At 32.9% G+C, this 17,809-nt stretch overlaps 1 protein-coding gene across 1 annotated transcript; it reads right to left on the reverse strand.

The window, feature by feature from the left end:
* Window positions 1-12,204: 12,204 nt before the first annotated feature.
* LOC145042083 (serine carboxypeptidase-like 31) lies at window positions 12,205-16,454 on the reverse strand. Its single transcript, XM_078990446.1, has 10 exons — window positions 16,109-16,454; window positions 15,562-15,669; window positions 15,314-15,409; window positions 15,076-15,168; window positions 14,918-15,000; window positions 14,506-14,799; window positions 13,238-13,368; window positions 13,056-13,151; window positions 12,851-12,956; window positions 12,205-12,676 (listed from the first exon to the last, which is right to left on the reverse strand). Exons 1-10 carry the CDS (start codon window positions 16,422-16,424, stop codon window positions 12,530-12,532), a joined length of 1,470 nt encoding a protein of 489 aa, XP_078846572.1. The 5' UTR covers window positions 16,425-16,454; the 3' UTR covers window positions 12,205-12,529.
* Between the last annotated feature and the right edge of the window lie 1,355 nt (window positions 16,455-17,809).

The raw sequence follows: 17,809 nt of genomic DNA on the forward strand, positions 1-17,809 counted from the left end.
GAATCCCTGGAACATATAAAACATTGTTCAAACACAAACATTTCCCAGAAGTAAAAGTAAGTAAAACAGATCCTATGCCCTTGATTGGTTCAGTTGCAACATTTCCCATCTTTACAACAGATCCATCATTAATTGGTTGAAAGTCCTTGAACCAATATAAATCTTTGCAAACATGACTTGTTGCTGCCGAATCAACCCACCATGCAACATTATCATCCTGCACATAAAATGCTTCAGAAATCACAGAAATATAATTCTGAATATATTTAGAATTCTGCATGAATACAGAAATCTGACCTTGTTGCTTCTCTGGATCCTTGGATCCACTTGGTCCTGCACCATCCTTGTTCACTTTACGTAAACGACAATCTTTCTTGAAGTGACCCGGTTTATTACAATTCCAACACACCACTTTAGCCTTCTTGTTGGAAGACTTTTCATCCTTTCCTTTAAACTTCCTTTTTCCATTAGACTTCTTTTGATTCTTTGATCCTTCTCCATCCACCATGTTCACAGAAGAGGAACCAACTTGGTTCTTTCCTTTGGGATTGTTATCAAGTTCTTGAGTCCTTAAGGACTCTTCAATCCGTAAATGGCTTCCAAGTTGAGTCAAAGTTAATTCCTCTTTGTTATGTTTCAGATTGTGTTTAAAATCCTTCCAGGAAGGGGGCAGTTTGTCAATAATTACAGCCACAGAAATGGCTTCATTCATTTTCAGATTGTGTTGAGCAAACTGTCCCAGGATCCTTAACATTTCATGGAATTGTTCCATAACAGGCCTAGAGTCAATCATTTTGTAACCCATAAAGTTACTGACAAGAAACTTCTTGCTAGAAGCATCTTCTGCCATGTATTTGGATTCAAGAGAATCCCACAGTTCTTTTGCAGATTCGAAATTTTGATAGATATCAAAAAGAGAGTCAGACATACCATTGAGAATATGACCACGACATATGTAATCATCATTTTCCCACTTTGATCTCCTTCTTGTTGCCTCCAAAGGTTCATCTTCAACAGATTCTGGTAAAACTGGCATGGGTGTACTCAGAACATATACCACTTTCAGAGTGGTAAGGAGAAATTGCATCTTCTTCTGCCATCTACGAAAATCTTGTCCTTCAAACTTGTTCAATTTGTTAAACTTGCTTGTCATATCCTTCATAGAATCGCCACTTGCCATGATCACAAAATACTTCGATTTTTGTTAGAAATTTGGGTTTAGAAAGGCTTGGAAATTCTGAGAATTGTGATTATCACTTTCAAATCGAAGTATTTGGTGGTACTCCCAAATCTTCAATTGGATAAGACTCAGAGAGACAAGAACAAAGAATGTTTGATGATATTTTCGTATGTACCAGAAAATGAGACCAAAACCAACTTTTAACAACTTTGTCTGAAAACTGTCATATGACAGTTTTAAACTGTCATAAAACCATAAAAACTGTCATAAAACGGATATATGGATAAGGGTCAAACCAATCGTCAATTATCTGGAAAATCAATTTTCTGATGCATTTTTTAATATAGTAACAGCTCGATCCCAGCCAGGGGCTCTGCCCCTTGGACCCCGCCAGGGGCTGCCGCCCCTTGGACCCCGCTCCCAGGGGCGCTGCCCCCGGACCCCCGTTCGTTCAGGGGCTTCGCCCCTAAATGACAGTGTACTTTGAAACTTGATCAAACTTAAACAAGTGTGTACTCCACACCTTCCTTACTTGTTTAATATTTATCAAGATCATTTTTGGTCAACACAAAGTAATCTCATTACACTTAAATAACATTGATGATCAAAATCACCAACAACCACCAAGTGATGCTGTTAATAAAGACGAAATTAACCTTTACCGATGATTTTTTGAGCAATAGCGATGGAGCATTAGCGGCGTTTTGTTGCCACTATTTCCTTTAGAGGCGCTTTGTGGGAGTACTACCGACGCTTTTGTTGCTGCTAAAAGTCGTTTTCTTTTATAGTGGTTGTTGATTTTTTAAAGTTTCGATTTTGGTTTACAGAGACAAAAATGGCTTCCATCATATCCCTCTCTGTCCACCTGTTATTTCTCTATTTCTTTTTCGATTCTAACATCTATTTGTTTGTTGTTCATTTGTGTAGCTTGAAGAAGATTAGTTGGAATTCAATATTCATTCCGTCTCTGCTTTGAGATCGATTTTTACATGTTAGTTTTTGGTTTTTCTTGATTTCCATTATAAGGTTTTTACATTGATTTTTATCCGGTCATTAATATATATATATATATATATATATATATATATATATATATATATATATGGTTTTTAGTGTTTTTTAATGAAGGTACACATTATGCTCAAATAATTCATGAATGGCAGGATCATGCCTCTTATATCGATAAGTTTAGATATGAAAGATAAAATCTAATAATATGGCTTAGCACTTTTGCATGAATGAACTTATTTTTGGGTTAGAGAAGTCTCTAAAAGTATTATGTTTGGGGATTGATGAGCTCCATTTAGCTAACTGAAAACCAATAACTTCAATTTTGTATTCATGAAATATTTAGTTTATATATGCCTCTTATTTTCATAGCATTATTACAATGAAATTGTGAACTATCTTGATAGGTAAACATAAGTTATACTATGTTTTTGTAGGTAGAAGACTTAAATTGGGATTGATACTCAAGGATGAAGTTTTGAAAGAAAAATTTGGCGACCATAGATGTCAGAATGGAGCGAAATTGAGAAGGGAAAACTTATGCTCTATTAAGGAACATATAAAGATTTTTTTAGTAATTGGTTAATATTTTCAGATTATCAAAAATATATTAATTGTCATAAAATCTACTTTTTAGTAATTGATTGACCTTCCTTTGTTAACATTTTTTTAAATGCATACGGATTTGATAGTATGAGTAGTATCTGCAATCAATTTTTATGTTAAATCTTCTAATTTTACATATGCATGCAACCTAGTTTCCATCATATCAACATTGACCCCATGGCATGCCTATTGGGTTACCATAACCAAACCAAATTAACCAATTCCACGGCCTCTTGGAAAGAAGGTATTCACCAGTACATACAAAATAACAAACATATGTAACTAATCAACCCAAGACACAAATAACAAAAGCATTCTATTACAACATGAACTAGGTAGGTAATACCAAACCGATAATATATTCTCGGTGGATAACATAGTATAAGAATACCCTCTGAGAATATAATATATCTTCATATGATCACTTCTATATGTAAAACCCTTCTATTATATACTCTCCATATCTTCATATCCATAGATAATCTTAATGCCGAACACAAATCAAGAACAAAAGGCAATGACACAAAAGGTCTACCATATATACAACTATTCCAATTTTGATTGCCAACCACCAGGTCTTCGAGATTCCTCATGGTTCCTTTATTCCTAATTATATTACATGTGCTTATGATGGTATTAGGCTCATACTCACGTTCACACCTATATATATATATATATATATATATATATATATATATATATATATATATATATATATATATATATGTATATAGGTGTGAACGTTAGTATTCGTACACCTATTTCGCATTCTAAATTCCATAACTTACTATCGTCCTTAGACTATAGACTGGTTCTCTTCCCAATCTGCCCACGACCAACAATAAACCAACAACTTGAAAGGCTTGTCAAATTTGTATAGTTCAATCATCACTCAATAATGATCTTCCATTTCCTCGATACGCAACAATAGTCGAACTACAAATGATATGGGATAAATGAGTTTGTGGGTCATAAGAAAATTGTGGCATCAAAAATGCAACCCACTTCAGTCCTTCTTGATCGTTCAGACCACCATCTGCCACTCCTTGACTATTTCCCCTTTAAGATGGAAACATTTTCCTTAACGTCGAACGATATTAACGATTTCAGGATTCGTGAGAAAGAAGAGAGAATGTTTTGATATCGAAAAGTATAAGAGTACTACAAGACTATAGAAAATAACATATAACTCTCAGCACAACCGTCCACCACCGGTAAGAGTCTAAAGCAACCTAGTTTAGCCAATCTACACTGTAAGTCTGAACACTAGCATTTGTATTCACATCACTCACAACATGGCTCTAATACCAATTGTAACATCCCTTTCTAACACATATCACAATATTTTCCGTTTTAGTCTCCCAGCATGAAAACATCCTAGTGGGTCGCCTACCCCAATACTAATCTCGCCCGAGCACACGTAATTGCTGAGTTCTTATAGATCTGATGCATCATGACTTTAAAACTAGTTATGATAGGAAATGTCCTAACGCCCATTACATGGAATTCTAAGTTATCATTCCCAACCTACGTGCGATCAGGTACCTTCACCCCCCCTCCCCTTATAAGGTCCAACATCCAGTTGAACACATTGACCCATTCTCTGTCTTTGATACCAACTTGTAACACCATGATTTTTCACCTAAAGTTTTCTTTTCATTTAAAACACTTTTTAACCAGAATATGTTAGCAGAATTCTTGTTTTACTGATTATGAAAACATCACCAATGTTACTTTATTACGAAAAATAACCCCCATCAAAAGTAATTTCACAAAACCAACACCAAAACAAGGTCTCAAAATCAAATGTAAATGAACACTCAATGACATTTCCACAGTGGTATCATCATTGAAGTAATACTAAATGTAACTACCCAAAAGTACTCATCATTACCAAGCCATCATATCATGTTACCTGCACCAATGCATGGTGAAAGCAACTAGAAAAGAAACAAGTGTCATCATACACTAAGTGAGTCAATCATAAGTATAGTGCTATGGAATTTACATATCCAAATGGGTCAAATGAAATATCATATAACACGCAATCAAACACTCATATAGTATGGCATCAAATACATCATATAACCAACACGGTAGTGCTTAAGTATTTTTCTTCTTTAGAGCGTTTATATTTAGTTACACTTCATTATTCATCTTTGTTACTAGTTATCACTTCATTCATCATTATAATATTATAAGATAACATTATTCCTCATTTTCATCACATAATTAATCTCCTCTAATCACCTTTGTAATTATTCATCTTTTTAGTCCCTTATTACGAATCTATGCATTCTCCTCTAACCCTAAGGTAAGTATCTCATTCACTACTGATGTGACTGACACGACCCAATACACTAACTGAGGTGTGACTCACAACTGTAACATTGCCCCCGATTTGTTGTGTTCGCTACTCCAAAGTTACATATATTATCATACGCATTGTCGTTAAGGATCGGTACAAACAGTGCCAATTTCATCAGGTTACACCTCATAAATCCAATGTTAAGTTTCAACGACATTCCATAACTCGTCAACACCACTGTGGTCCCGGAAAACCCGGACCATGACTCGAGTGGTTGTCTAGAAAAACCACTCGACGTAAGTGCTTGCTTAAGCTCTTATCCTATAGGTTTTTTCCAACCTACTAGACCATCACACAATCTGGATAGGCTACACACTTATGTCTAGGTTGCTAACTTTCCCCATTAAGTGTATTCCCTTTTTAGTTAATATGTTATTAACTCATCATATAAGGATTACACATTCAACCTCCCCAAAGAAATCATGAAAAATTAGTATTATTATCTTTAAGAGAATATTACTTCAAAATTTTCTCATTATGCAAACATAAAAACATGACGGTACAAGTTAAAGCTTTTTATACCATCATACAATATCATGCACATATGACCATTTCATCATTATGGCATAACTTATTACTAGCATGCTTTGTCCTAACCATCAAAGACAAAAAAATTTCAGAAATCATAGCATTCATTCAACATTCACAAGCAATACAAACCCTCTTTCTAGCATGAACCTTTCATACCTCAAACTTTAAATTGCCCAAACAAAAGTCTAACATGTAATACAACCTAAACTAAATAACTCCAAGGATCAGGGAATAGAAGTCCATGTTAAATAATGCAGTGCCTGCTAGTTTATTTAATTGTTTATACTTGCTAAATATGGCATGAAACATTATTTCTTTTCATGCATTGTACAAGGATTTCTTTTTAGCTTTCTATAAATATAATGGTGACATTTTGGTTTACAAATGTGGTTTCGTTATTTTCAAAACTAGTCCTTGTAATGGTGTTTATGAAAGTGTTGTTTATGTACACAACACAAATAATCCAATGTTAAATGTTGGTTCTTCCAATTCTACTGTGTTAGATAAATCGTGTTTGTGGCATTGTCATCTTAGGCATGTGAACAAAAAACGCACCAGTAAGATCCAAAAGGATGGGATATTAGAATCATTTTACCTAGGGTCGATGATGTGTGTGAGTCTTTCTTACTTGGAAAGATGAATAAGCGCCTTTAACAGGAAACTATGAACGAAATAAGGATATGTTGGACTTAATCTACATTGATGTATCTGGAACATTCAAATCCGCTACAAGGCATGATGAGTGTTAACTTGTGACTTTTACTGATGATTTTAGGGGATATAGCTATATCTACATAATGAAGCATAAGTCAAAAACTTTTAATCTATTCAAAATAATGGGTTTTCTAGGATGCAATAAAGCATAAAATATACATAGGAATTCATAAAACAATTTATGTTCACATGCAACCTAGAGATATGCGACATTTTCTCATTATAGCAAAATACACTTACTCCATTGATCTTCAATAGCTCACAAAAAGAAAGTGCCAATAGTGTGAATGCCTTAATGACTCGCACCCCAAACCCTAGAACATTATAAATCAAAAGGAGAGAGGATGAGACATATGAAAATCAGATTTTTTCCTCCAAGAATCATTAGCCATAAATTTTGATGCCAAGAGGTGTTAATTATAACTAATGGATCTCCAGGATAAACCCTTATTTGAATAATAAAATATTCATATTTAATTTATTCATGTCGGTTATCCTTATCAGCTATCAAAATGCTTCTAGAAACCCTAAAAGGCTTCTCAAAACTTTCCACTCCTATAGATGGTTCAAGAATTTCCTTCCTTGTTAATTATGATCAATTACAATTCATACATTGCATCTTTAATTAATTCCAATTAGTCTCGAATTAATTCTAATTAATAATTAACTAATTCTAGTTATTCCCAATTAATTTTATTCATATAATAAATTAATAAATCATTTTATCTCTATCCTAAATTCATTTCTAGCTATTTCTAGTTATTAAGGGCAACCTAAAAATAACTTTACTTTTTTTCCATCAAGTTATAAAAATTTAGTTATGACCTTGACCAATTTGGTTATGATCTTGGATACCTATTCCAACACAAAGAATTCCAAAAAGTATTTGAAAACCAATTAGGCAAGAAGATCAAGATGCTCCGATCTGATATGGCAGAGAATACTTGAGTCTTTAAATTTATCGATCATCTAAAGGATTTTGGGATTGTCTCATGATTTTCTCCTCCTAAACACCACAATTGAATGCTATTGCTGAGAGAAGAAGTCAAATGCTACTTGATATGGTATGATCTATGATGACTCGAGCAATGTTTCTTATAACTTTATGGGGTTACGCCTTAGAGATAACCGCCAATATACATTAAACCTCCTACCACTAAGGCTATGTTTGGTGTACTAATTGAAAAGCTAATTATTAGCTAAAAAGCTAGCGGATAGCTAAAAAGCTAGTTGTTAAATAAAAAGCTACCTGATAGCTGAAAACTTAGTTGATAAAAAATGATGTTTGGTAAAACTAGCTGGTAAGCTAGCTGAAATATATAAAATGACATAAAAGGACATTTTTAAATGAATGTGTTTCTATAATTAATTTGGGGGTATTTTGGAAAATTTTAAAAAAGCACTCAAAAATCTAGTCTAAGTAGCTTTTTAAAAACCTAGCTTATAAGCTACTTTTTGGCTTACCAAACACATCAACATAAAAGAGCTTGAAAAATAAGCTAGCTTATCATCTAGTTGTGACGCACCAAACATAGCCTAAGAAGTTCACTAAGACACTTTCTAAATATGGAGTGGGAAACCTCCCGGTCTTGCACATTTAAAAGTCTAAAGTTGTAAAGTTTTCTTTTGTAGAAAAGTCTTTTTCCATAGGCTATCCATAAAAGTCTTTTGGACACTTGTTCTATAATCCTTCTATGAACATGGTTTTCATTTCTCGAATTGGCTTCTTCCTCGAGGGGGATCTAATATCCAAAGAGACCACCGATAATGCAAGTAATCTTAAGGAAATTAAAGAATCACACAAAAAAGGACCTGAAGTTGAAATTGGCACTCAACCCGATGTTAATCAACCTGTTAAGTCAACTGCCATAATTCCAATTCCTACACTTCGTAGATATGAGAGGGATCATTTACCTTTGTAGTTTTATGGTTTCCATACTAAAAGTAAAGGAGATGTACTAATCAATGATTGTGCATTGGATAGTACGAATGAACAATCTTACTACAAGGAATCGATGGCATGCACCAAAGCTACTAAATAGAAGGAGAGTATGGAAAGTGAAATTTAATCCATGTATGATAACTAAGTTTGGAATTTAGTTTATCCTAAGGTTGGAAATAAAACCATTGAGTGTAAGTGGATCTTCAAGAAAAAGATCGAAATGGATAGAAACATGCATACATTTAAATCAAGGCAGGTTGCAAAGGGTTACACTCAAACTCAATGAATTGACTATGGGGATACCTTCTTGCTAGTAGCCAAGATTAAATCTATCAAAATATTACTTCCAATAGCTTCTTTCTATGATTATAAAATGGAAAATGGATGTGAAGACTGCTTTCATTAATAGGAAATTAACAAAGGATGTCTATATGAAACAACCCGAAGGCTTCATTGGTCCAAAACATATTAATAGAGTGTGCAATCTTGATATGTGCATTTATGGATATAAACAAGCATCACAAAGCTATAATATTTTCCTTCATGAAAAGGTCAAGGAATTTGCTTTTTCTAGAAGTGATGATGAGTCTTATGTAAATGTCAAAGTCAATGGAAGTATTGTAGTATTTCTAATATTTTATGTTGATGACATACTCCTTATAGGAAACGACATTCCAATGTTGCAAAGTGTAAAAAAAAATGGCTTGGAAGTGTTTCTCTATGAATTTAAGAGGACAAGCAACTTTTATATTGGCATAGGGATCTATAGAGATAGAGCTAAATGTTAAATTAGACTAAGACAAAGTATATACTTAGATAAAGTTTTGGAAAGGTTCAGAATGGAAGATTCTAAGAAACGGTATCTACCCATGCAACATGGAATATAACCGAGTAAGGATCAATCGTCTAGTACAACTAAGGAACTAGAAAAGAATGATTTGAGTCTCATATGCTTCTTCCATAAAACATGTATGACAAGGCATGTACTAGACTTGATATCTCATATGCTCTAAGCATGGTGAGTTGATGACAAGAGAACCCTGGAAATAGTCATTGGACGACAGTAAATAATATCCTTAAGTACCTAAAAAAAACTAAGGATATGTTCTTAGTATATGGAGTTAAAGAAGAGCCACATGTTACAGATTATACCGATGCCAGTTTTCAGACTGATAGGTATAACTCGTGTTCGTAGTCAGGTTAGGTGTTCTTGTTAAATGGATCAGCCATTACGTAAAAAAATTCCAAGAAGAAGATGATGGCAGGCTCAATATGTGAGTCAAAGTGTATTGCAACAAGTGAAGAAGCAAAGGAGGCAACATGGTTGAAGAACTACATCAGTGATCCTGGAGTTGTGCCAAGCATCAAAGAGATTTTGGAGATATTTTATGATAACGAGGGTGAAGTCTCTTGACTAATGATCAAATGATCGTTGTAACTCTAGACACATACTAAGTATCATTACGTTTGACATAGAGTAGAAAATGGAGATATTACTGTGAATAGAGTATCATCCGAGGAGAAACCTATTGATCCCTTCATAAATTCACTATTAAGAGAGAAACATAATGGTCATGTAAGGACCATTGAGTGATACTAGAAAGTTATTTAATGTACTAGTTTATTTGTGTGGTTTGATTTATTTTTAAACATTTTAACAGTTGGAATTGTAATCCTTTTGATGTTTATTTTGTAGCGACATAATAAAGAGCTTCTCAGTGCTATCAAATTTTTATTAATTCAAATACTATGTTTCACTTTTTTCATATTTTCAACTTAATTCCAGAATGTTTAATTATATTCAAACACCCATATTTGGTCACACTCTAGGAGGTGAGTGAGTGATTTAAAATTGTCATGAGTATTAGGTTTTTGACCATTAAGATTGGACATTGCAATAGAGATTGTGCTAACACTCATAAGTACTTGAGATAAAGATTTTAAGTATTGGAATGACCCCATACTTAGAGATTACTTCATGGATCTAGGCATGAGTAATTCTAAGATGATAATATATTTTATTATTTAAACCGAGATACATATGGGTTTTTGTTTGCAAAATTTGTTATGCATTGATGCACTGTAATGTTATCCGTAACTGGTGGTCATAAAGCGTATTTCCATGTGTGATTAGACGAGTAAATAAAAACTATGTAGTCAAGTTTATTTCTTCGTTCTCATAACTAAGAAGTGATATCTATGGACCACTCGATGATTTGGTGTTGATATCTGAAGTGTTTGGTCGAGCCCTAACTAAATTGATGTGTTCGATTTAGAAGTCAAATGTGATCGTCATAAATTGCTAACCGATAAACAGAATGTTGAACAATGTGATTGACCATTATCCATGTCTCATGTTCAAATAAATATCTATAATAAATGAATATTTGATCACTTATCTAAGGTTGATTATATCAGAGTTTGGCACTTGCATTAGATGTTTACTCTACGTTGATTTTTAGTGAAATATTAATAATGTGAGAACTTAACAATTTGTACAAGTTGGAATTGTTGGAAATGGTGTCTAAGGTCATTAATTATTTTTGTAATATTTCTAATAACAGCAGGGTAATTTTGGTTTGACCTCATAACACAAATAGCATTAATAAAATGGAGAATATAAGTTGTTAAATTGTTAAGGAATTAATAAATTAATTATAAATTATTTTAGTAATTAATTAAATTATTTTAATTAGTTATAAATCATGAATATTAATTAAATCTTAAAGATTAATTGGAGTATTTCAGAACCTCTTAGAGCATGGATATAGATGATTATTATAAGGCATATTGATAAGGATATTATACGTTTCAATCAAATAAAGATTAACCTAAAGACCTTGAATTCTTGTACGAATCTATCTACAACCTATAAATAAATTACTAGGTGTCAAAACCTACTACTAGTTCTTAATATTTTTTCCACCTCTCAGGCAATAAACCAAAAGGTTAGTATGCATTCCTTATTGTCGCCATAACTTATCGTCGTTTACACATCATTTCGTCATGCTTTGAATAAAAAAAAACCTGTCATGAATGTCTATAGTCACGGTTTTTTTGTGTCACCATAGACCATTTTTTATACTAGTGTCAATAGCTAGACGAAAGGAGTTCCCCAGTTAGTTTTTGATGTTAAGTACTTGGTGTTTAATTCAATTAAGTGTATGGAAAAAGGGTTTATGAATTTCAATGGGGACCCATGGGCTTAATGTTGTAAGTTTGTTGTTCCCTAGCTTCTCCCTACGGTCTTCAAATAAATTCTTATTGTTTAAAACAAATAAATAATGTATTTGGAAACAATTTAGAAAACCTGAATTAACTCGGTGAAACATCATCGGGCTAGAATTTTCATTGCTATCATTTATGGATTTCTATGGTGTGGATGGAAAGCTAGGAATGTAAAAGTCTTCGATAATGCTAGGACTTCTTCATTGAGTTTGGCGGATAGCATAATCACCTTGGTGTTCAATTGGGTAAAATATAGGAGCAAGTTTGGTGATTTTAATTGGTGTGTGGAGTTGTAGTCCTTTTAATTTGTTTTTCTATCGAGTCTTGTTTTTTTAAGGCTGGTGCTAATATATTTCCGTCGGTTTATAAAAAAAATGAATACCTCAAAAATGTCAAAGTAAACTATTTATAGTGTGTGCCTGTTTGGACACAATCTAGAAAATGACGAGATGAGAAATTAATAACAATTGATGAAAATGTTAGTTGTTTGTGGGGTGGGTTGGATGTTAAAATAGCCATTAGACATGGTAAATTTTATATTGTCATTAGTGATAATGTCTATTTGAAAGGTAAATATATAATTTAACCTGTCTATTTTAATTATTTATTCTTAATTCCTGTAATATGTTTTGAATAACCAACATGCGCAAGATTCATATATTACCATTGGTGTGTACAAAATAACCCACAGGTGCCGTTCAAGCTCCTATAAATAGTCGAATGTAATCGGAAACCATGACGATCGTATGGTACTATAACTTTATAACATATTTATCGGATCCCCATTTATTTCCTTCAATCTCTAGATAAACTAACTTCAAAAGGATGTCTCTTCGTGTACGATAACCCTTATATATTGCATGCAACCTAATAATTATATGTAAATATATATAGAGACAGAGCAAAATCTTTTGTTGGGAAGTGTGAAGGGGCTCTCATATCAATCGGCAACTTATCGTTGCGACGGTGGAGATTCTCCGAGAAGAAATGAAGTGAAGAATGCAAGCGATTCCCTGGGTTTGAAAATGGGAACTGCATGACCCGCTCCTCTAAATGTTGCGAAAGTTAGCCCTTTATATTCTTGAACCCAACCACCAACCTAATTAAACAATCATAAAAAAAATATATATTATGTGAGGGAGAAAGACTATTATTTATAACCTTATCCTAAAATGTGAAATGATATGGGACAAAGAACCACTATCCATCTTTTGTATGCAAAAGAAATGAATGCCTTTGTTATATATGGAAGATTAGACCTACAAAACATTACCTGCTTCTGGTTATACCAGGGCCTCCATGGCCTCAATATAGGCAAGTTGAGGGAGCTTAAGCTGTATCTTGTGGACAATACAGGGACTCTTCCATCAGTATCTCCACTGTTAATTAAACCCATAATCACAAATTATTTGATAATAAATAAACAAAATTTTTGCATATATGAGATGATTATACAACATCGATCACTCATTAATCACCTGTATACCCATATCCTAAGTTTTGCATCAATGAGTTTCTTGTATATGGGAAGAACTGAATCTTTCGACTGTGACCACCCATAGAATACGTCCATACTGCAATACGTAGTGCCATACAACCATTAGTTCCTAAGTAATACGTAAAACTTTTTGAAATAGTTGAAGAAACCCGTATTCATTACTTGCAAATGCTCCAGTTTTTTAGTTGAAGGCCGTTGCTAACATGAAGAGCTTTCTGAACTTGAGGTTTATTGTAGTAACCTTTTGCATAATCATCAAGGCACGGATCATAGCCAGCAAGTATTCGTGGCATCTAAACAAATCAAAAACATTAGAAAAGCTGTTTTATTAAATACAATGATAGCTTTAATTTTCTTGTTTGTTGTTTTTTTAAGGCCCTAAATAATGAATACCAAATATTGTATGTGTTAGGATATAGTACTGCTTGGTTCCAAGTTAGCAAATTTTTTTAATTCTATTAGCAGTCAGGAATTTCAGTTCCAATAACCGGACTACTCTCTAGCTATAGGACATCCATGCATGAACAATACTTTATGAAGTGAGGTTCAATGGACAACTTGACATTTTATAAGAGTTTGAATGATATGATTAGTAGTTGGATGTTCAAGTTACTAGTGGGGTTGAAGAGTTTGAATACGTTCCTTGTGGGGCCTGTCCATATATTAAACGAAAAACAAATCATTAAATAAATCATATTATTTTTAGAAAATATGTAATTTTCTTTTATTATGTGATATTTTATTTGTTGAAAAATAAAGCTACATATAAATTTATAAGTTAATAATAAAATAATAAATATAATAACAAATATAAATAAACAATGACAACAATTTTAAATATTGTACTTTTTATTTCAAAAATTATTATGGCATGTAATTTGCTATATATTTAAATTTTCAGTAATATAATAATATAATCTTTGAATTGTATAAAACAGTTATATATATATATATATATATATATATATATATATATATATATATATATATATATATATATATATATAATAGGATGAGGATGTATGGATGTATGGATCCATCAAACTGTACAAATATCTTCTTGCAGTTCCCTCGTAGCTTCTCACTAAAGGCCTTGTTTTTTTTATGTAATAAGTATCTTCTTGCATTCATAAAAAAGAATGAGGATGTATGGATCCATTAAACTTTACAAATAAAATAGGATGAGAATTTATGGATCCATCAGACTTTGTAAAGTTGAATGGATGAGTAAAGGGGTTATAATTAAGTTAAATCGAATAAAAGTTGAAATGATGATATGACCATCCATTATGATATATCAATGCATTATGTCAGCCACCAAGAGCACCATGGTTTTCCTTTTTTATATATATCATACTGCTTGGGCACGACGACATGCACAAGGCACCTAATTAGCTTAAAAAAAAAAAAAAAAAATTCAAAGTGCTTACCATTTTAGCGGATGTAGTCCTTTTGAACATGACTTGAAGTGCATTGTTTTGTGAATATGCTGAATTGGCAATGCAAACGGAGGTGTAGAGGCTGTAGATGTCTATTTCTTTATACTGTCGAAGAACTTCATCCACAGCTTGGCTGCAGTCATCATTGCTCCAAGTGTCATTACTGTTAAAATCGCATGATTCTCTTATGGTTTTATGAGTTTCATCTGATACAACAGCATGGCTCCATGCATAGTCAACCAGACCTTTCCAATCTTCAGCATCACTTGTTTCCGGATTACCTAACTACAGTTACCATAGATATATAGCCAATTAATTAACGCGTTCATCATAACAAAAAAACAGAATAAACCCGTAAAACTTGCATGGAATCTAAATAGATTGGAAACTACAAAAACAATACCAATATCCCTTGTAAATTGATAAACAGGGAGGGATCCTTGTTTTTATCGTAAATAAGATTTGCCAACTCTGGCACATATTTTCCTGCATAAGATGACGTAAATGTCATTTTTTTACGATTTTTAAAATCATATATTGGTAAAACGTGACCAAACTTACCTGCATAGCTCTCTCCCGCAATATAAAATGTTCTTGTCCGATAAGAGGGAAACTTGGTGAACCAGTTATGTAGGAAAGTATAAGTGTCATTTGCTGATATAATTAATATGAATATAACAAGTCAGTGCTAATTAAACATTGGGTAATCGATATATAGGGCTAGAGGTATTATGCGCACACACACACACACATTTTATATCATATATAGATGCTAAATATGTCGATAATTAAAACTAACCAGTGAAATCGTCTCCTAGGTTTTCATAATCGCTAGTTGTGTTAGAGTAGGAAAAGCCAACTCCAACTGGAGATTCCAAGAACAACATATTGGCTTCTGCACCACAAATTAACAAAATTAAAACGATGCCCATTACATAAAGAATATATAATCTTTTATAAGAAAAAAAAAAAAAAAAAGCACAATCCATCAGCAAGAATGTATATACATCCCAATTAAGCTGATAATTAATTATGCTAAAAAGATACCTCTATTCCATGAGTATGGATTTAACTGAAGATCATTTCCATCTGTGCCCACAATGAATGGCCCGATCTCTTGTGTAGCTCCATATCCCACAGAAGAACACCCGGGACCTGTAAGATTTAGCCATGTGGTGTCACCAAAAAGGGCACAGGAGGAGAATCAAACTCCAAACTAATAACTGTTCATAACTAAGTGGGTGAATTAAATATTAATAAAGACTGACCTCACACCAACACTTCTTAATTGTTTACAATTTATCAGAAGAATATCTTCTTTGTACATTATATTAGTCCTTTAAAAGCTTATTTCTTTAATTGGTTGGGTTTTATTAAAATGAACAAAGAGCATCTTCACAAAAAGCCTTATTTTTTTAACACGTTCTTTAAAAGATATGTTCAGATAAAAGCATGGATAGATTTTGTCAAAAGAATATTGTTGTAGAAATCTGAGACCAAATATCTAGAAGAGGGTAATATATGTATATAATATAATATTTCAGCATGAAAGAAAGGTTAATTAATTTCTATCAATAATTTGATATTCTCTTACCTCCATTAAGCCAAAGCACCAATGGCTTCTCATCAGGGAGAGTCCAAGCTTCATAGAACCAATAAAACAGTGCTCTTCCATTATTTTCATTTACTGTGACATATCCAGCATAGTGTTGAAAGTCAACGTTAGGTTGACCAGGCAAATTGGTAACAAGATCTTCATTGTTTTGGATATTTGATTTCATTTCATTGGACCATTGTCCATGCCTAGCGACTACAAAAACAGTTGTCTCCAATGATAATAATAACAATAAAAATAATAAAGGAAGAGTAATATTCAAAAGGGTTGACGTCATGTTTAGTATGAAAGCCATAAGGAGCAGAAAACAAGCTCAGATACAACTTTCTTGCTAAAGGATAAAAGAAACAAAGACCCACAAATCTATTTATAAGCAACCATTAATCAAAGATCAAGAGCCACGTGGAAACTTGTCTTTTGTTTAGGTAGATGCTTATGATATCTGACATAGAGCTTTTCTTGCATAAATTCTTTGTGCAGGCCACCATTAATTAGTGTAGGATGTGGGCCCATAATCACGTGATATATTTTTAATAAAAAAAAAAAAAATTATAACATATATGAGGCCTCTAAGACCATTGATTAACGTACTTGGAACAGAATATATGCTTAATATGAATCCGGAAACAAAATATAATGCCTTTCAAGGAATTGAACATCTTTTTCCAACTCCCCTTTCTAGTTTTTTTTTTTGTTTTTTTTTTTTTCAGTAAAAGACGAAAGAGGATATTGTTTATTATTCACCGCTGACTCTGAAAGTGCAAACATGGCATGTCATCCATTCCCTGGTGGGGGGGGGGGGGGGGGGGGGGGGTGGGAGTGGGTGGGTGGGTGGGGGTAAGGGTGGACAGTGGTTATTGGGTGAACCCAGGGACATGTTGTATTCACAATGCATATGGAACAAAGATAATTAAGTACAATTTTTACTCATAATTTATTAGGATATTATTCTCTATATTTCATATTTTTTGCCATATGTTGACCAAACAACGACTTGGTGGAGGTAGCTAGCTAATCCACTAGGCCTCACGCCTTGCACCAAATTAAGTGAATAAAACCAATGGCGCACACATCTATTGTACTAGCTAGCCTTGGACTAAATCAAGTAAAAGCATCAATATATACACAAAAGTATATATAGAGTTTATCCATTAATTATATTTTAACAAAAGTAGAAAGGTAAATTATTTAACTTAAATCACCCAAAGCAACGGTTTGTTATTTGATACTTGCAAGAGCTCCAAATGGAGCAATAATGGGGATAGTGCCTTAATTTGTTCTTCAATGGCTAAATGCAAGAAACAATGTACTTTCATTTATTTAATACTATAGTATATTATTCCATTTTCGTTTCTTTCTTCTAGAGAATTGTACTTAATTCTCTTCTTATGGAGGCTTGTAGTTTGGAAAAATCTATTGAACTATAGCATTGTACTTTGAAATAATATTGTTAAGACATTATAGTTTGAAAATTCTATCCAATTATAAAAGTGAAAGTTGTTTTGTATTTGGATTACATTGCCATAACTTAATGGATGTTTTAAAGTACAATGATGTGATAGGAACAAATAGAAGTAGGATGCTATATGTAATAACTAAATCAACGAAAGCACGATGTTGTTTCTTGCATTTAACATTATTAAAAAAGAGCAATTGTGTTGTGGAAATCAATGGTACTGT

Source organism: Lactuca saligna, chromosome 4 (genome assembly GCF_052625555.1).
Source record: "Lactuca saligna cultivar CGN05327 chromosome 4, ASM5262555v1, whole genome shotgun sequence".
Lineage (NCBI taxonomy): Eukaryota > Viridiplantae > Streptophyta > Magnoliopsida > Asterales > Asteraceae > Lactuca > Lactuca saligna.